The 22,260-nt window shown below is 39.5% G+C and overlaps 1 protein-coding gene across 3 annotated transcripts in view; it reads left to right on the plus strand.

Moving 5' to 3' along the window:
• Positions 1–22,260, plus strand: part of egfl6 (EGF-like-domain, multiple 6) — a 34,896-nt gene that overhangs the window by 5,718 nt on the left and 6,918 nt on the right. The window contains 8 exon segments of one of the 3 annotated variants that reach the window (NM_001002457.2): positions 645–751; positions 3,568–3,660; positions 6,092–6,211; positions 8,133–8,252; positions 11,146–11,280; positions 13,827–13,949; positions 14,275–14,337; positions 16,657–16,902. In NM_001002457.2, the coding sequence (NP_001002457.2) occupies positions 645–751; positions 3,568–3,660; positions 6,092–6,211; positions 8,133–8,252; positions 11,146–11,280; positions 13,827–13,949; positions 14,275–14,337; positions 16,657–16,902 (1,007 nt within the window). 3 annotated transcript variants of the gene reach the window in all.

The following is a 22,260-nucleotide window of genomic DNA, read 5'->3' on the forward strand; positions in this document are numbered from 1 at the left end:
TGAGCACTGCATGTATATAAAAGACATGTATTTTTACACAAGACATACATGTGATTTGCGTATATTGCCATATATCATATTTCTCTATGGATGGTGTGAAGTGTTCATTGGCTATTTTATATATATAAACCTGTGCTTGCTCTCAGCGACACACTAAACCCTCAGCGCTGTCTTAAAGAAGCTCCTGCTGAAGTGTGATGGCCATGAATAGTACGAGGTGTAATTATAGCAGAAATGTGCTGCGGGAGATTTTATTGGTTCCTGTAAGAGTGTCTGTTAAACACTTAAAGAGCCGTAAAGCAACTGCAGTTAACCCCAAAGGGTCAAAGGTCACCATAAGGACTACGTTTACCTTCTAATTATGCCTCATTTTTCACCTGAAACAACCTGAGATCTATTTCTCTGTTCACACACACAATCAAAATGCAGACAGACAGAAACACACAAGCACATGCATGGACAGCCATGCATACACAAACACACACACACACACACATAAAACACACACAGACAAACACGACACAAAAAGTGAAGCATGGTCTGCATCTTAACATTAGTATTTATTTATATTTCATCTAAATGCATTACTATAAATCCCCCATCGGTGTGTTAAACTGAGGGTGTCCTTATTGTTTCCCCCACAGACAGCGGCGGCAGATCTCCGTCAAGAGTGGGCTGGGTGTGTGTCGATACGGCAGCCGGTTGGAGTGCTGCTACGGCTGGAAGAAAAACACTAAAGGACAATGTGAAGGTGATTCAGCAGATAAAAGCAGATCTACAATAAGATTGCTATTACATTTAGTGAATCTCCTTTTTCTGTGTGTGTGTATATATATATATATATTCAGATCCCCTTGAATTTTTGACTCTTTGTTATATTGCCGCTGTTTGCTAATTATTTCAGTTAATCATTTTGTACACACAGCAGCCCATACTGACAGAAAAACACTGAATTGTTGACAAATGAAAGTTTAAATCAAGCACAGTTAACCCAGATAGCATATGAATGTGGGCCACTTTAGGCAGTCATGCAGCACTGGTAGTATTCATTCAGTGAGCCTGAACCCACATAGCAAAATTTCTCTGGCCCAGCTCTGGCCCACACAATCAGGTTTTGCTTGGCCCACATGCTGCAGTGAATTACGGTACATGACTGGACCAAATCTTGCTTCCAGACAAGGGCCAAACACAGACCATATCTGGGCCAAGTCTCAGCCAAGTTAATAACTCATAACTGGGCCTGAACAGGGCCAGATAGGTTGGTGTGTCACGATTGCAATGAAATTGATAAACCTATGGAGTGATGCGCTTTAGGCACACTATGGGCACGCTTTTTCTCAAAGTGACCTGATTGGTAGATTTTTTTTTTTCTTTACTCAAAAATTATTTTGGTGTATTTTAAATGTGGGTCAAGACTAGCCAAACTCACATGGCCCACTTATCAAATTTTTAAATCTGCGCCAAATACTACGTTTTTCATCTGGCCCAAATCTTGTGTGCCGCCTTAAAGACGGTGCCACCTCTGCCAAACCCGGGCCATGTTTGGCCCACATGCTGTATGTCAGTGGTGGATGAATGCCTGCTGTGCCAGCTTTTTGCCAAATCTGGGCCAGAATTCTTTGCTACTAGGGAAGTGGCCCCCATGTACAATGGCAAATAAATGGGCCATTTAAGGCAACAATTTGGCACTTATGGCATAATGTAATCTGAATCTGAGCCACCATTGCCAATCAACTGCCATCATTCCAATCAGCATGTGGTCCAGTCATGATGTAAGTGTCTGTTGTGGGCCGGATCTGGGACAGAATAAAAGCAAACTGTGGCCCAGAATAGGGTCAGTTCTGGTTCATTTGGTTGAATTCTGGCCAATGCGTGGTATTGCTTTGGCTTATTGGTGGCCCAGATCTGACAAACAGGAACGGACCACCCTAGAGCCATCATTCTATTCAGTATGGGGTCCAGATGTAAGTGTCTGGCGTGGGCCGGATCTGGGACAGAATAAAAGCAAACTGTGGCCGAGAATAGGGTCAGTTCTGGTTCATTTGGTTAAATTCTGGCTGATATGAGGTATTGAAATGGCTTGATTGTGGCCCAGATCTGGAAACAGGAGCGGACTGCCCAAGTGCCATCATTCCATGCGGTATGTGGCCCGGATGTAAGTGTCTGGTGTGGGCCGGATCTGGGACAGAATAAAAGCAAACTGTGCCCCAGAATAGGGTCAGTTCGGGTTCATTTGGTTGAATTCTGGCCAATACGTGGTACTGCTTTGGCTTATTGGTGGCCCAGATCTGACAAGCAGTAGCAGACCGCTCTAGATCCATCATTCCATTCAGCATGTGGTCCAGTCCAGATGTAAGTGTCTGGTGTGGGCCGGATCTGGGCAAGAATAAAAGCAAACTGTGGCCCAGAATAGGGTCAGTTCTGATTAATTTGGTTAGATTCTGGCTGATATGAGGTATTGATATGGCTTGATTGTGGCCCAGATCTGGAAACAGGAGCGGACCGCTCTAGAGCCATCATTTCATTCAGTGTGTGGTCCAGATGTAAGTGTTTGGTTTGGGCCGGATATGGGACAGAATAACTAGCAAACTGTGGCCCAGAATAGGGTCAGTTCTGATTTATTTGGTTGAATTCTGGCCAATATGTGGTACTGTTTTGGCTTATTGGGGGCCCAGATCTCACAAACTGGAGCAGACCACCCTAGAGCCATCATTCTATTCAGTATGTGGTCCAGATGTAAGTGTCTGGTGTGGGCAGGATCTGGGCCAGAACAAAAGCAAACTGTGGCCCAGTATAGGGTCAGTTCTGGTTCATTTGGTTAAATTCTGGCCTATGCGTGGTACTGCTTTGGCTTATTGGTGGCCCAGATCTGACAAACAGAAGCGGACCGCCCAAGTGCCATCATTCCATTCATTATGTGGTCCAGATGTAAGTGTCTGGTGTGGGCCGGATCTGGGCAAAAATAAAAGCAAACTGTGGCCCAGAATAGGGTCAGTTCTGATTAATTTGGTTAGATTCTGGCTGATATGAGGTATTGGTATGGCTTGATTGTGGCCCAGATCTGGCAAACAGGAGCGGACCGCCCAAGTGCCGAATTCCATGCGGTATGTGGCCCGGATGTGGCTGGTGCGGGCCGGATTTGAGCCACATAAATTTTGCTAGCTGGGAATCTACACTACATACTACTTTTCATTTCGTTTTACACTTGAACAACTAAATAAATGCTGAAGTCTATTCAACTGATTGCATTTTAATTACAGTACAACATCGATGCTTTGAAAGAAACCTTATCAAATTGAAGATATTCACATTATCTGTTCACCAGGAGTTCATCAGTAGGGGAAAAACACTAGCTGTGCATATACCCGATTGTCATTCAGAACATGGAAACACTGGGCTTTACTTTCCATCCACAAACTTTTCTGATACACACTGTTCGTTCTGCGGTCTGAGCTCTGAGAGGGATTGTGGGACATGAGCTGCCGTTGTTTTCCAGACGTGTGTGGTTTTGTGAACAGATTTGACCTCCGCTGTTTTCTTCATTAATATTTCGGCATGTTTTTCCAGCTCAGTGTGATCTGGGCTGCAAACACGGCGAGTGTGTCGGCCCCAACAAATGCAAGTGTTTTCCTGGATACACTGGAAAGACCTGCAGCCAAGGTTTGTGTGTCTTAACTGTTTATTTATTTACAATATACGCTTTTGGACACTGCACTGTAAAACATATGGGTTGATGAACACATTCTGTATTTAGTGATGCACAAGTGTTTATTTAGGAGGTGTCACAGTGCTCATTCAGTAAAGGCACAGCTAAACAGATGTGTTTTAGTCTTGATGTGAATGTGCCTAATGTTAGAGCACATCTGATCATTTATGGAAGCTGACTCCAGTGGCAAAATTAGCACAGTAACACCCTATTCACACGGGGCTTCAGCGTCAACGCTTGACAGAGGGCGTGTCTGAAGTTGGGGCTGATGCGATCGTCATAGCAGCGTCAGCCTATGAAATTTGTCAGCAATAGGCCACTGTCTAATCTGGTGTATTTGCATAAAGCGATCTGATTGGCTGAAGCTTCCGTCGGCGCTTGAAAAGTTAAGCTAGTCCCAACTTCTGCAGCGAGCAACGCCACTGAAGCGGCGCTGATGGATCCACAATGCAGTTCGGCAACGCCTGACGTCACCCATTTAAAGAGAATGGAAAGCGTTGACGCTGACGCCCCGTGTGAATGGTAAGGTCTGACTTTGCTTAGACAAAAGTCTCATCACTGAACAGAAATAATGTCCAGTATAGAATATAAAGTCCTGCTGCAGTGGAGACAGAATGAATATTGTGTCTGACTCCATCATGAGCTTGGAGGACTGCATCCATACATCTCTGACAGACTCACATCACTGATTAATAAAGTCATCTGGAATGAAGAAGATAACGGCAAAGATGGCAAAGATAGATGAATGGCTCAACCTTCATCTTACCCCAGACATGCTCAATAATGTTCATGTCTGGTGACTGGGTTGGCCAATCCTAAAGTACATGGTCTTCTTTGCTTTCAGGAGCTTTGATTAAAAAAGGGACTAAGCCAGATAGAAAATGAATGAATGAATAAATGAACGAACGTACAAACGAACGAACGAATGAATGAATGAATACTATGGAAGTCAATGGCTACCAGTTTCCAACATTCTTCAAAATATCTTTTTTTCCATGTTCAACAAAAGAATCAGGTTTGTGAATGCTTAAAAACTTTGGGTGATCTATCATTTTAATGCCTTTTAATCTGTTCTGTATGTCTATAAACACTGTAAAAATATTTGTAAATGATCAAAAATCAAAATAATACTTTGAATAAAAACATGAATCACGAAACACGGAAAACTGATCATTTACAAATATTTTTTACAGTGTTTATGGACATACAGGACAGGTTAAAAGGCATTAAAGTGGTAGTTCACCCAATTTATTTTTTTATTTACTCACCATTCACAAACCTGATTCTTTCTTCTGTTGAACACGGGAGAAGATATTTTGAAGAATGTTGCAAACTGGTAGCCATTGACTTCCATAGTATTCATTCATTCATTTTCTATCCGGCTTAGTCCCTTTTTTAATCAGGGGTCACCACAGCGGAATGAACCACTAACTATTCCAGCATATGTTTTACGCAGCGGATGCCCTTCCAGCTGCAACCCATCACTGGGAAACACCCATACACACTCATTCACTATGCACAAATTAGATTACCCAATTCCTCTATTGCGCATGTGTTTGGATGTGGGGGAAACCAGAGCACCCGAAGGAAACCCACACCAACACGGGGAGAACATGCAAACTCCACACAGAAATGCCAACTGACCCAGCTGAGACTCGAACCAGCAACCTTCTTGCTGTGAGCCGACAGCACTACCTACTGCGCCACAGTGCAGCCGACATTTACTACCATAGTAATAATTCATTCATTTTCTTTTCGGCTTAGTCCCTTTATTAATCCAGAGTCGCCACAGCGGAATAAACCGCCAACTTATCCAGGATATGTTTTGCGCAGCGGATGCCCTTCCAGCTGCAACCTGGTACTGGGAAACACCCAGACACACTCATTCACACACTCATACACTACGGCCAATTTAGTTAATCAATTCCCCTTTAGCACATGTGTTTGGGCTGTGGGGGAAACCGGAGCACCCAGAGGAAACCCACACCAACACGGCGAGAACATGCAAACTCCACACAGAAATGACAACTGACCAAGCAGGCACTCGAACCAGCAACCTTCTTGCTGTGCGGCCAAAGTGCTAACCACTAAGCTACCTTGCTGCCATCAAATAAAAAGCTATTATACAGACATAGTTAACCTGCATTGTTATGGCGATGTCTATGAGTACATGCTTAATAAAGTGTTTGTGTGTTGTGATTTGAGAAACGGGATGTAATGATAATGTGTAATAATAAAGAAACGCTACGCTCTGTTAAACATGGAGAGATCATTTTTGCAAAATGTCTGTGACTGAAATGTACATTTGTTAATTGTGTATTTTAAATGTTATAAAACACGGAAGGATTTTAAAATACACTCTCTCTCACTCTCTCTCTCCTTCAGATCTGAATGAGTGTGGTCTGAAGCCTCGTCCCTGTGAGCATCGCTGTATGAACACATTCGGCAGCTATATGTGCTACTGCTTAAACGGCTACATGCTAATGCCTGATGGATCCTGTGCAAGTGAGTGACCACAATATATCCAGAGAAATGTTCACTCATTTAATCATTTTCGGTTTAGTCCCTTTATTAATCCGGGGTCGCCACAGCAGGATGAACCGCCAACTTATCCAGCACGTTTTTTACGAGCGGATGCCCTTTCAGCCGCAACCCATCTCTGGGAAACAGAGGAATGTTTACATACACAATATATCGTTTCAGCATGGATATCACAATGTGTGCATTCGCAATAGTCACATCTCAGGATCTGCAATGTTGAATAGCCATTATAGTTGACCAGGAGCCGCAGTTCAGAAACATGAGATCTGTGGAAACATGAGATAAAGGAGCAAATCTTTGTCATTTGCAAGTGTTTTTAAGGCCTGTGACTGCATACTGAGAGAGTTTAAAGCATCCAGGCACAAGGAATAATGATATTTGTAACTTTAATCTAAAATATTTTATCAACTTATTCACACAACGAAGATTATGCAGTGCTATTTCCAACCCAGGCTCATTCTGAAAACGTAGTCCCATGGACATATCTGGAGGCCGCGAAATACGTCCCGGGAGGTATGTATTTGTGCAGTTTTGTTGCGCGAATTTGGGGCCGCTGTGTGTGCTTTTTCACATCTCCAACATCTCTCGCGAGTGCCGTTCATGCCCGCGCTGTTCTCGCATAAACCCATCCTAAACCGCTGTCAGGTGACTGTCTGTCCGACTGACTAAATGATTGACTGGGCAACAGGCCAATCGGCCGACCCACCCTCCTCCTCCTTCTTCCCTAAACCCAACCGGTTTTACCGATTGACCCGCCCGCCCGATTGCTTCCCTAAACCCAAGCAACGATTTACAAAAGCCGTCCAGAAAAAGAAAAGCCCTCGTCTGATTTTTACCACGTTTTCGGATTTCACCACATTCTCACCCTGTTATGAACTTATTCACTTTATCTTTTGGATTCTGTCCAAAAAAGTCTTTCTTCGAAATCTTACCTGATTTCTGGAACCGCTCTTCCCTGGACTCGAACCCGGTCATCGTTGTTAGCTCCTCTCTACATCTCAAGTCCACCGACGTACACGACGAGCTAACTTGACAAACTTGTAGAGGTGGGAAAGCCTTCCACACGGAGGTAAGCAGTCAGCCGGCGAGCGCGAAAAGGACACATACCGCCCCGTAGTGTTTGCTTAATCCAGGGGTCACCAATCTCAGTCCTGGAGGGCCGGTGTCCCTGCAGGGTTTAGCTCCAACTTGCCTCAACACACCTGCCTGGATGTTTCAAGTATACCTAGTAAGACCTTGAATACCTTGTTCAGGTGTGTTTGATTAGGGTTGGAGCTAAAATCTGCAGGACACCGGCCCTCCAGGAACAAGTTTGGTGACCCCTGGCCTAATCAAATGAAATGCAGCCATACATACCTCCGGCTACATAAATCAAGGCCTCCAGAAACGTCCGCGGGACTACTTTTTCAGAATGAGCTTGGGTTGTATGAGTCACATCTGTTTATTTAAATTCTGCACCTGAATTCTTACCATATAGAGCTATTTAGGCCATGTGTTGAAATTGTATTGCATTGTTTTGAATTGAAACTGTACAGCCCTAATGAGCTGTTACACTGTGTGTGTGTGTCTGTCTGTCCGTCCGTCCGTCTGTCTGTCTGTCTGTCCATCTGTCCGTCTGTCTGTCTGTCTGTCTGTCTGTCTGTCCGTCTGTCCATCTATCTATCTATCTATCTATCTATCTATCTATCTATCTATCTATCTATCTATCTATCTATCTGTCTGTCTGTCTGTCTGTCTGTCTGTCTGTCTGTCTGTCTGTCTGTCTGTCTGTCTGTCTATCTATCTATCTATCTATCTATCTATCTATCTACCTACCTGTCTGTCTGTCTGTCTGTCTGTCTGTCTGTCTGTCTGTCTGTCTGTCTGTCTGTCTGTGTCATTGCAGACTCCAGGACGTGTTCTCTGGCTCACTGTCAGTACGGCTGTGAGGAGGTGCACTCTGAGGTTCGCTGTCTCTGTCCATCCCCTGGCCTTCAGCTCGGGTCTGATGGAAAGACCTGCGAGGGTGAGAACTGAAATGAAATCATTCATTCATTCATTCATTGATCTCCTTCGGCTTAGTCCAGGGGTGTCCAAACTCGGTCCTGGAGGGCAAGTGTCCTGCATCTTTTAGCTTCAACCCCAATTAAACACACCTGAACCAGCTAATCAAGCTCTTTCTAGGTATACTAGAAACTTCCAGGGAGGTGTGTTGAAGGAGGCTGGAGCTAAACTATGCAGGACACCGGCCCTCCTGGACCGAGTTTGGACACCCCTGGCTTAGTCCCTTTATTCATCAGAGGCACAGTGGAATGAGAGCACAAATGCATTTGCTATTTAAACAGCGTGGCGGAAAACATCAAAACGACTCTTGCGCCAAGCTGAAACTAGCAAACAACTATTGCGTCGTGCCTTGCGCCACATTGTGCCGGGTGTATGATAGGGCACTCATTCACACACACACTCATACACTACGGCCAATTTAGTTAATCAATTCCCTCATAGTGCATGTGTTTGGACCGTGGGGGAAACCGGAGCACCCGGAGGAAACCCACAGCAACCAGTGGCGTAGCGGACGGGCCCACAGGGCAAGCACCGCGGGGGGACCCCCGCGTGATTAGGGGGCCCCACGTCGTCGCGATTTTCAATAATTGAAAATCCAGGAACCGCAATAATCAAACTCTTGGGAACAACTGTGGTCGAAACCAAAGTTTACAGGTCTCTGTTCTCTGAACTCCGCTCAAGCGGTGGACTACTTCATTCTGATTGCTTGCCGCCGAAAGGGTCATAGCCAATGAAGACGTGCCGCTGTTTCTCGCCGCCGGTTCTCGTTAAAAAATGAATGACTTCTGGCTACTTTGACGCTCTCGCCTCTTTCGGTTTGTGATCGCTCCTCATTTTGTGAAGGATTCCCTGCGTTGTCGCGCCACCCCGCCTCATTTCCCCGCTCCTCAATTTGTGACATAGATATATACACTAGATATCGCATAGGGACCCTGAGCATGCGTCTATAGCGCCGCCACATTGGTACAGGGCTCCCAGGACAAATGTCACTAGTCAAGACAGTGTTATTACGTGAAGATGCGGGACTTAAGCGCTGTCTACGGGTGTAGTAATGAGCAAACAAAGAAAACAAAGCACAAATGCAGAACATTTCATAGGATTAAGTTTTTTACGTTTTTGTATGTTCTGAAATTTGTGCTAATCAGGTCACGTTATTGATAATAATATCTATAGTCACTTACTGCATTCACCATAAGGCAAAGTAGCACCAACTTGCACTAAACACTCGGTTTATGCTAGGTTTGTTGAATAAATCAGCAAACAATGCAAAAGAAATATGACAAAGTGATGCTGCGCTGCCAGAAACTTGTATTATTGTCGGCTAGTGAACGAGTCGTTCATAACGGAGATTCATTCACAAACAAATAGCTCCCTCCGTCAGTATGAGAAGTGAAAGCAGCACATGATTAGATCAAATTTAACAGGGAGAGTGAATAGTACATTTTCATACACACAAACACAAGCTTTTTGTCAGGAATGCCCGTGCGATAAGTGATCCATCAATGTAGAAAAGTGATGTCAAATAAAAATTTTCATAATTAAAAAAAACTGCATACTAACATCCAGGAAAACTCCCGATCATAGATATATGTGTATATCTATATCTATGTGTATATGTGTATATCCCCGCCAATCTCCCCCCCCCTTCAACTGGGGGCCCCGTCGGTGATCCCTGCAGGGGGGCCTCCGCATTTTGCGCTACGCCACTGCACTTTCGGTTTGTGATCGCTCCTCATTTTGTGAAGGATTCCCCGCGTTGTCGCGCCACCCCGCCTCATTTCCCCGCTCCTCAATTTGTGACATAGATATATACACTAAATATCGCATAGGGACCCTGAGCATGCGTCTATAGCGCCACCACATTGGTACAGTGCTCCCAGGACAAATGTCACTAGTCAAGACAGTGTTATTACGTGAAGATGCGGGACTTAAGCGATGTCTACGAGTGTAGTAATGAGCAAACAAAGAAAACAAAGCACAAATGCAGAACATTTCATTGGATTAAGTTTTTTTACGTTTTTGTATGTTCTGAAATTTGTGCTAAACAGGTTACGTTATTGATGATAATACAGTCACTTACTGCATTCACCATAAGGCAAAGTAGCACCAACTCGCACTTAACACTCGGTTTATGCTAGGTTTGTTGAATAAATCAGCAAACAATGCAAAAGAAATATGACAAAGAGATGCTGCGCTGCCAGAAACTTGTATTGTTGTCGGCTAGCGAACGAGTCTTTCATAACGGAGATTCATTCACAAACGAATCGCTCCCTCCGTCAGTATGAGAAGTGAAAGCAGGAGAGGAGCTGTGTTTCAGGACATGATTAGATCAAATTTAACAGGGAGAGTGAATAGTACATTTCCATACACACAAACACAAGCTTTCTGTCAGGAATGCCCGTGCGATAAGTGATCCATCAATGTAGAAAAGTGATGTCAAATAAAAATGTTCATAATTAAAAAAAAATGCATACTAACATCCAGGAAAACTCCCGATCATAAATATATGTGTATATCTATGTGTATATGTGTATATCCCCCCCCCCCCACCCCCACCCCCGCCTTCAACTGGGGGCCCCGTCGGTGATCCCTGCAGGGGGGACTCCGCATTTTGCGCTACACCACTGACAGCAACACTGGGAGACACACAGAATCGCCAACTGACCCAGCTGAGACTTGAATCAGCCACCTTCTTGCTGTGAGGCCACAGTGCAAACCAAAGCCACAGTGCCTCCCAGCTAGTAATCAAGAACAAAAAAAAACCTCTGAACTCATTGGTCATATCAAGCTCTGTGATCTAATAACAGTGAATGTTCTTCATGCACTCTTCTTGTTGTCCTCTTTCTTTTTCGCAGACATTGATGAATGTGCGACTGGGAAAAACCAGTGTCCGTTTAACCGGCAGTGCACAAACACATTCGGCAGCTACTACTGCAAGTGTCAGCCAGGATACGACCTCAAATACATCAATGGAAAATACGACTGCGTTGGTGAGAAGAATGCAACTGTGTGTACAACCTGCTGTAATGACCGACTATACACTATTATAGAAACAACTGTCCACCTTAGATTGAGCTAGTACGAGTTATTAAAGATGATGTGTGCTTTTGTCAAAGAAAGTCATCATAAAAATGGCCAAATTACTGGTAAAGAAGTAAACTACCCTAAAAATATCTATTAATGAAGTAATGAGTCTTGCATTTAGTGTTGATGCTAAAGAATCAGTGTAAATAACATTCAATTCAATTCAAGTTTATTTGTATAACGCTTTTCACAATTAGTCTTCCGTGTCCCTGTGCTATTTAAAATGTTCAAAATCACTTTAATTTAGCAGTGTACAGTCTCTGAAATGTTTGGTCCAATTATCTGGTTGCTCTTAACCCACCTCCTTAGGAAGCATACTCTGCTCTGATTGGTCAGGTGGTACTTGTCTACTCTGATTGGTCAGATGGCACCAGTTAACTCTGATTGCTTAGAGGAGACTAGTCTGCTCTAATTGGCCAGCTGACACTCGGCTGTTCTGATTAGGTCAGATATCTTAAGTATCTTCTGATTGGTCAGATGAGACTAGTCTGTTCTGATTAGCCAGATGACACTAGGCTGTTCTGATTAGTCAGATATCCCAAGTCTACTCTGATTGGTAAGATGAGACTAGCCTGCTCTGATTGGTCAGATGACACTAGTTTGCTATGATTGGTCAGATGGCACTAGTCAACTTTAATTGCTCAGATGAAACTCTGATCTGATTGGCCAGATAGCACTATTCTGTTCTAATTGGCCAGATGACACTAAGCTGTTTTGATTGGTCAGATGAGACTAATCTATTCTGATTGGTCAGATGACAATAGTCTTTTCTAATTGGTCAGATATTACAAGTCTACTCTGATTATTCATATGGCAGTAGTCAACTCTGATTGGTCAGATGACACGAGTCTGTTCTGATTGGTCAGATAGCACAAGTATTTTCTGAATGGTCAGATGACAATAGTCAGCTCTGATTGGTCAGATGACAATAGTTTGCTCTGATTGGTCAGATGACAATAATCTGCTCTGATTGGTCAGATGACATTATTCTGCTCTGATTGGGCAGATGACAGTAGTCTTTTCTAATTGGTCAGATATTACAAGTCTACTCTGATTGGTCAGATGGTACAAGTCTGCTCTGACTGGCCAGATGAGACTAGTGTGCTCTGATTGGTCAGATGGCACTAGTCAACACTGACTGGTCAGATGAGACGAGTCTGTTCTGATTGGTCAGATAGCACAAGTATTTTCTGATTGGTCAGATGACAATAGTCTGCTCTGATTGGTCAGATGACAATAGTCTGCTCTAATTGGTCAGATGACAATAGTCTGCTCTAATTGGGCAGATGACACTAGTTTTTCTAATTAGTCAGATGACATTATTCTGCTCTGATTGGTCAGATGACAGTAGTCTTTTCTAATTGGTCAGATATTACAAGTCTACTCTGATTGGTCAGATGGCACAAGTCTGCTCTGACTGGCCAGATGAGACTAGTGTGCTCTGATTGGTCAGATGGCACTAGTCAACTCTGATTGGTCAGATGAGACGAGTCTGTTCTAATTGGTCAGATAGCACAAGTATTTTCTGATTGGTCAGATGACAATAGTCTGCTCTGATTGGTCAGATGACAATAGTTTGCTCTGATTGGTCAGATGACAATAGTCTGCTCTAATTGGGCAGATGACACTAGTTTTTCTAATTAGTCAGATGACACTATTCTGCTCTGATTGGTCGGATGACAGTAGTCTTTTCTAATTGGTCAGATATTACAAGTCTACTCTGATTGGTCAGATAGCACAAGTATTTTCTGAATGGTCAGATGACAATAGTCTGTTCTGATTGGTCAGATGACAATAGTTTGCTCTGATTGGTCAGATGACAATAGTCTGCTCTGATTGGGCAGATGACACTAGTTTTTCTAATTAGTCAGATGACATTATTCTGCTCTGATTGGTCAGATGACAGTAGTCTTTTCTAATTGGTCAGATATTACAAGTCTACTCTGATTGGTCAGATGGCACAAGTCTGCTCTGACTGGCCAGATGAGACTAGTGTGCTCTGATTGGTCAGATGGCACTAGTCAACTCTGATTGGTCAGATGAGACGAGTCTGTTCTTATTGGTCAGATAGCACAAGTATTTTCTGAATGGTCAGATGACACTAGTTTTTCTAATTAGTCAGATGACATTATTCTGCTCTGATTGGTCAGATGACAGTAGTCTTTTCTATATAGATATCTATATCTATATTGATGCAGAGTTATCAAATTACAGAGATATCACAAGTCTGCTAGATAGATTTTATATTTCAGTTTGTTGTGATTGGCTGAAACCCAACCCTCATGTAAATCTCAGCTCCTCTTGAACACTTATAAACACAGTGATGCATCTGTGATGACAGCTTTGGCTTTACTGTATCAGGTCCAGCACTAGTTCTCCAGTGTTTTATTAGTGCATGCAGAGTTTGTTCAGTTGATGTGAAATGCAATAATGCGAGTGTGTGTGTTTGCAGATGTAAATGAGTGCACGTCGAACACACACAAGTGCAGTCATCACGCTGAATGCATCAACACTCATGGGTCCTACAAGTGTAAATGCAAGCAGGGCTTCCGTGGCAGCGGATTCGATTGTTCAGGTGAGAAATGACAACATTAATGAAACAGTGAAAATTAAACTACACTTTTAAAATATCCATAAATGAGCAGTTTTCCATATTTTGTGATTTATGTTTTAATTTTTAATTTTTTCCTCCTTTATTTATGCTTTTGAATTGCATCATGGGACCCAACACTGGGTTACAACAACCCAGCATTTCGTGTGTGTTTAATTAAATAAATACAGCATCGCTGAGCATTTTTTAAACATGCTGAAACAAACAGTACAATTTCCAAACTTGTGTGGATGTTTAGGAGAAATGTTGTAGATATAATTTGTGAACCGAATGCTTTGTGTTTGTGTAGTCAAGCCATTTTATCACAGATCCTGGGACAGCAGTAAAGGAAACACAGATGTGCTTGTGAACGGTGAGAAAGACGCAGTTTAACGGCTGAATGAGCTGATGGAAATACATCTGATATTGTAAAACATCAGCATTAGATGAACATCAGCTCCTGCGAGAGGGGTCTGGCTGCAGACCTGGTGCAGTGCAATCTGAGCTGCATCCAATGCTTTTTAATGCGATCACCTAACCCCGCCCCTAACCCTACCCGTCACAGTGACGTCACTTACTCCACTGAGTGCATTGTGTCTGACATTGCATCGCTGAGTGATGCAATCTCAGCCTGCACCATAAAGGCTGCATCCAGATACTATTGGCTCCTGCGCTCTGCTGGATGCTTTGCAGATACATTTAGAAACACTCTAATAAGCTTTGCAGTTGTTAATGCATTATCTGGACCGTGCGACTGGGAAAACAAATGAAAGATGAAAGTTGTCATGCAGCTTGGTTATAATGATTGTGAATGGCTGGTCATGCAGTGCACATGCAGTCATGGCAGATGTAAAGCATGCCTGATTAATGCAATAATGCTGATATTGTGCATTTTTCACAATGGCTTTAAAGCAGTCAATATTTAACCTGATGTATTTTTTAAATTAGCTTTATTTTTAGATTGTCCGTTCAATAATATACATACATATATACATATCAGCTAATTACAAAAAAATCGTAATTAGCTGATTTTTATTTCAGGTATAGTTTTGGTCATGTTTAGTCATGATAATGTACTTTAAAAATCCAGATAGATTTTTTATTAGCTATGTATTTATCAGATGTGTTGTTACTTATTTTTTATCATACATTTGGTTTATTTTGTATGTGCAATTAATAGATATTATTACATTTAAACATGTTATTATTATTTTTATTAGCAGTAGTCGTAGTTAACATTTAGTTTAATACATGCAATTAATATCCATTATTAAATTTAAACATGTTATAATAATAATAATAATAATAATTATTATTATTATTATTATTATTATTATTATTATTATTATTATTATTATCATACATTTGGTTTATTTTGTATGTGCAGTTAATATGTTACGCAGCGAATGCCCTTCCAGCTGAAACCTATCACTGGGAAACATCCATACACACTATTAATATCTATTATTAAATTTAAGTATGTTATTATTATTATTATCATTATTATTATTATTATTATTATTATTATTATATTAGTAGTAATAGTAGTAGTGGTATTAAGTATTTAATTTATTTTGTGCAATTAATACCTATTATTAAATTTAAATATGTTATTATTATTATTATTGTTATTATTATTATTATTATTATTATTATTATTATTATCATACATTTGGTTTATTTTGTATGTGCAGTTATTATGTTACGCAGTGAATGCCCTTCCAGCTGAAACCTCTCACTGGGAAACATCCATACACACTATTAATATCTATTATTAAATTTAAATATGTTATTATCATTATTAATTATTATTATTATTATTATTATTATTTGTATTATATTAGTAGTAATAGTAGTAGTGGTATTAAGCATTTAGTTTATTTTGTGCAATTAATATCTATTATAAAATTTAAATATGTTATTATTATTATTATTATTATTATTATTATTATTATTATTATTATACATTTGGTTTATTCTGTATATGAAATTACTATCTATAATTATATTCAAATATATAATTTATAAATTTTTTGTCGGCTTAGCCCCTTTATTAATCTGGGGTCGCCACAGTGGGATGAACCGCCAACTTATCCAGCATATGTTTTATGCAGCGGATGCCCTTCCAGCTGCAACCCATTACTGGGAAACACCCATACACACTCATTCTACACTACGGACAATTTAGCCTACCCAATTCACCTGGACTGCATGAACATGCAAACTCCACACAGAAACGCCAACTGATCTAGCTGAGGCTCAAAACAGCCACCTTCTTGCTGTGAGGCGACAGCACTACCTACAGCCCATTGCGTCGCCTATTATTACATTTAAATATGTTAGTATTATTATTATTATATTAGTAGTAGTAGTAGTAATAGTAGTAGTAAGCATTTAGTTTATTGTGTGCAATAAACAGCTATTATTACATTTAAATGTGTTATTATTATTATACATTTGGTTTATTCTGTATATAAAATTACTATCTACAGTTATATTTAACTATATATTATTTTACACTACATTTTAATGTTAGTTATATTTTTACTATTTATATTTTTAAATATTATTAAACATTTTTTACTTTATAAATGCTATTCAAATAAGCATTTTTGTCTTTTTGTATATTGAATGCATGACTCAGCATTAACAAACAAGATTTCCACTGAAAGTCTTCTGTTTGATTCTGCAGCGATTCCCGATTTTCCGTCCAAAACCCGGATTTTGGGTAAATTTGAGAACAGCATCCCAGAGCCTGCGCTGACTGAATCTCCTCGACAGCATCTGCAACCCTTCGATTATGATGGAGAGGTTTACATCGGCGCTCCACAGGAAACACCAGTGTTTCCTGAGGAAGAAGAAGTGGAAGAGGAAGAGGAAGAGGACACAGAGAACCAGCTGGAGGATGAAGAGCTGACCAGCAGAGGAGACGTGTTTTGTGAGTGACTTCAAAAATACTCTTTACATTCATAAACAGCTGAAGTGAGATTTCTTATGTGCTGTTTAAGAGAGCAGGGATTACAGTAATTCCTATTATATTTTTTTCCCCTGAAGAAAGTCTTATTTCATTAAGTTTGGCTATTTTTTAATTATTTAAATATTAATTTAGTGGTTATCATTTGCCACCTTAAGATAAAATTATAGTTCAAATATTTCCAACATTATGCTTCAGAGAGCAAGAAATCTTTCACAGTAATTCCTATAATATTTATTTCATCTGGAGAAAGTATTATGTTCTCAGTTTGGTTGTTTTTTTTGTTGTTTTTTTTTTTAAATAATGTTGTGGTCAATATTTTTAGCCTCCTTTTTTTGTGAAATTTGTATTATTTTTAGGGAGTAGGAGTATTTTTACAGTAGGGACATTTTTACAGCAATTCCTATAATATTTTATCTAGGGAAAGTCTTATTTCTTCTAGACTGGCCTTTTTTGTATTTTTGTATGTCAATATTTTTAGCCCCCTTAAAATAAAGTTATTCACCCTTTTTCAAAACTTATTATTTCTCAAATATTTCTCAAATGATGTTTAACAGAGTAGGTAAATTTTTATAGTATTTCCTATAATATTTTTGTAATCTGAAAGAAGGATTATTTCTTTTAGTTTGACTGGTTTTTAATATTAAAAAAATATTTTGTGATCAATATTTTAAGCCCCACTAGGATGAAGTTATTCACCCTCCTTTTAAATTTGTATTATTTTTCAAATATTTCTCAAATTATGTTTAATTCCTATAATATTATTTTCATCTGAAGAAAGTCCTATTTCTTTTAGTTGAACTGGTTTTTAATTTTTTTAAATAATTTTGTAATCAATATTGTAAGCCCCACTAGAATCAGGTTATTTGCCCGCCTGTGAATTATTTATTCATTGATTTTTTTTTATATTTCCTGAATAATGTGTAACAGAGCAAGGACATTTTCACAGTAATTCCCAGAATATTTTTTTCAGTTTAAGAAAGTCTTATTCCTTTTAGTTTGTCATGTTTTTAATTTTTTACAAATTATTTAGTGGTCAATATTGTTAGCCCTTTGAAACAAAATTATAATGCAAATATTTCTCAAGTGATATTTAACAAAGGGAATCTTTCACAATAATTCCTAAAATATTTTTGTCATCTGAAGAAAGTCTTATTTCGTTTAGTTTAACTGTTTTTAATAATAAAAAAAAAACAGTTTTAATCAATATTTTATCCCCCTGTGATCAAGTTATTTGCCTGCCTGTGAATTATTTGTTTATTTATTTATATTTTGAATATTTCCTGAATAATGTGTAATAGAGTAAGGAAATGTTTACAGTAATTTTTAAAATATTTATTTCATCTGAAGAAAGTTTTAGTTTTTTTTTTTTTTTTTTTTTTTAGTAATAATTTTGTGGTCAATATTTTAAGCCCCCTATAATCAAGTAATTTGCCCTTCTTTGAAATTTCCCAAGTAATGTTTTACAAAAGCAAGCACATTTTCACCATAATTCCTATAATATTTCGGGTTTTTTTTATTTGGAAAAATTATTATTTCTTTTAGTTTTATTGTTTTTTTTTTATTGTTTTATATAATTTTGTGGTCAATATTATTAGCTCCCTGAGAATTATTATTAGAATTATACACTCCGCTGTTGTCCAATAACTTGCCTAATTAAACTATTTAACCTAGTTAAGCCTTTAAATTATGCTTTAAGTTGAATGCTTGTGTATTGCAAGACAGACAGACAGACCGACAGACAGACACAGACAGACTGACCAACAGATAGATAAATAGATAGATTTCATTTTATTTAACTATAAAAAAGGCTTGTGTTTACATATATTTTAAATAAATTAATTATTAGTAATAATTAATCTAGACAGTAGTAAATAAAATATCCGCCCTGATAAACGTTCCTCCTCTGTGCAGCAGTTTGTTTCTCACAGGTCAGATATCTGAAGCCTCATGCATATGAATGGAAGTGAATGAAACAATGAGAGCCACCCGAAACACTCCATTTAACTCCGTTTACGCTCAGTTTGGTGTCAAAGACAGACTGATGACGGATGAGAAAACAGCAGCGCTTACTATAGAGTGCAGATTACAAAAGGAGAGACGGAGAGCGATCAATCACTGACACACACTCAATAACACTCCTCAATAATGGACAATACTAGAGAAACACACTGGAGACAATCTCTTTTCTCTGCTTTATTTAGTATTTTAATTCATCAATAGAGGTTTTATTAGTTCTTGCAATAATTCTCAAAGCACGCACACAATCTAACTGATCATGGAAAACACAAACAGAACAAAAAAATCTCAATTATAAGCCGAAGCTTTTCATAAATTGCTGAAACAAAAGCCAAACGAATCTTTAGAGTGAGTGATTCTATGATTCAGTCATAACGACAGCCGCTTCTTCAGTTTCCGAATGAATCTTTTAAATGAGTGATTCTATGATTCGGTCTTTAGGACATTGTAAATGGTTTGTTTAATTGAGTCATTAATTTATTGAGTCATAATGACAGGAGATTATTCAGTCATTGATTGAATTGTTTGGTTAAGTGATTCTTTTATTCAGTCATGATGACCAGAGATTCTACTTCAGTTTTTGAATGAATCCTTGTTTTTGAATGAATCATTTGAGTGACTGTATGATTCAGTCATAAATACAGCAGTTTCTTCGGGTTCTGAATGAATCCTTGTTTTAAAATGAATCATTTGAGTGATTCTATGATTCAGTCATAAATACAGCAGTTTCTTCAGGTTCTGAATGAATCCTTGTTTTTAAATGAATCATTTGAGTGATTGTATGATTCAGTCATAAAGACAGCAGTTTCTTCGGGTTCTGAATGAATCCTTGTTTTTGAAGGAATCATTTGAGTGATTCTTTGATTCAGTCATAAAGACAGCAGTTTCTTCAGGTTCTGAATGAATCCTTGTTTTAAAATGAATCATTTGAGTGATTCTATGATTCAGTCATAAAGACAGCAGTTTCTTCAGGTTCTGAATGAATCCTTGTTTTTAAATGAGTCATTTGAGTGATTCTATGATTCAGTCATAAATACAGCAGATTCTTCGGGTTCTGAATGAATCCTTGTTTTTGAAGGAATCATTTGAGTGATTCTTTGATTCAGTCATAAATACAGCAGTTTCTTCGGGTTCTGAATGAATCCTTGTTTTTGAAGGAATCATTTGAGTGATTGTATGATTTAGTCATAAATACAGCAATTTCTTCGGGTTCTAAATGAATCCTTGTTTTTAAATGAATCATTTGAGTGATTGTATGATTCAGTCATAAATAAAGCAGTTTCTTCAGGTTCTGAATGAATCCTTGTTTTTAAATGAGTCATTTGAGTGATTCTATAATTAATGTTTGATTGAATTGTTTGATTCAGTGAGTCTTTTATTCAGCAGATAATGACTGGAGAGTCTTCTGTTTTTTTTAATGAATCGTTTGGGCGGCTGATTCTGTGATTCAATCATAATGACAGGAGATTCTTCAGTTTCTACATGAATCATTAGAGAGAGTGATTCTTTTATTCACTCATAGAATAGCCATGAGTTCTTGAGTTCATACGAAAGGCCTGTGTGATGTCTGGAAACTCTAAATCTCTGAACACAAAGCTGAGCTGATGTTAAACCGAGGACAGGAGTCGACAGGCCCGAGAGCCGAGAGTTTTACATTCCTCTGCTGAATGAAAGCTTTAATGCCGGAAAGAGTCAAGTCTTTTATTACAGCTCCGAGAACAGCTGTTTGAGTGTCTTTCATCACACACACACACAGACAAGTGAACACTCGTTTTCTGCACACTTACAAGGGGCTTTCCCTGATTTAACACAGCCAGCTGACACATTTATTCAGCTTTGTTTATCTGCCCCATCATGCTTTATCTGAATTATTAATGTAAGTTCTGTTAACCTGTAAACAATCAGGCAAGTGCACTGTGACAAAAATCTCCAGAATTTTTTTGTGCTTATTATTTATTCATGTTTGTGAATTGCATTATGGGATGTTGATCTCTGCTCCGTCCATTTTTGAAGTTGAAATTCCAGTGCAGCAGTTTAACAGTGACTTTTATTGACATTTTAATAGTTTGAAGCAATGTATTGTATAATAAATAATATAGAGAGAATTAAGCACATACGAAACAACAGTACTCACAGTTTACTACAAGGTTTATTTAGAATTATAATTTACAACACCAATACAGGCCGACGCGGTGGCGCAATAGGTAGTGCTGTTGCCTCACGCCCCTTTCACACAGGGCGTCAGCGTCATTGCTTCCCATTCACTTTGAATGGGTGACGTCAGGCTTTGCCGAACTGCATTGTGAATCCGTCTGCGCCGCTTCAGTGGCGTTGCTCGCTGCAGAAGTTGGGACTAGCTCAACTTTTAAAGCGCCGACGGAAGCGTCAGCCAATCTGATCGCTGTATGCAAATACACCAGCTAGACAGTGGCCTATTGTTGACTGAATTTCATTGGCTGACGCTGCTATGACGATCGCGTCAGCCCCAACTTCAAACACGCCCTCAGTCAAGCGTTGACGCTGAAGCCCCGTGTGAATGGGGCGTCACAGCCAAAAGGTCGCTTGTTCGAGCTATATTTGTTGTGTTACCATAGCAACTGTAGAGTCACCACAACAGATACTTGACTATAGTTGTTGTGTTACCATAGCAACTGTAGAATCACCACAACAGATCCATTACTGAAGCTCTTGTGTTACCATAGAAACTGTAGAGTCACCACAACAGATCCATGCATATAGTTGTTGTGGTACCATAGCAACTGTAGAATCACTACTAAAATACCATAACTATAGTTCTTGTTACCATAGCAACTGTGGAATCACCACAACAGATCCATTACCATAGTTCTTACTATAGTTATGTTTTGTGCCAGGCTATAGCAAAGTTGCTGTTTTCCACCTGCAGTCCCTGGACAGGTCTTTAAACACTCTGGGCCCTATCATACACCCGGCGCAGTGTGGCGCAAGACGTGGCGCAATAGTCTTTTGGTAATTTCAGCTTGGCGCAAGAGTGGTTTTGAGGCGTTGCGCTACGTTGTTTAAATAGCAAATGCATTAGCGCTCTTATGTGCGCCCATAGGCGTTCTGGTCTAAAAAGCAAGGTGTTCTGAGGCGGACCGCTGGCGCGTTGCTATTTTGAGAAACTATAATAGATTTTTCATTAGACCAAAACAAACCCGGTCTAAACTCCGGCGCAGAGTTGCGCCTCACTTAGTTACTGCTTAATACACACAAGAGAGCAATAGGCAAATATCTTTACATATGAAAAATGTAAATATTAAGGATATATATAGGATATAATAA

Source organism: Danio rerio, chromosome 9 (assembly GCF_052040795.2).
Source record: "Danio rerio strain M-AB ecotype USA chromosome 9, GRCz13ab, whole genome shotgun sequence".
NCBI lineage: Eukaryota > Metazoa > Chordata > Actinopteri > Cypriniformes > Danionidae > Danio > Danio rerio.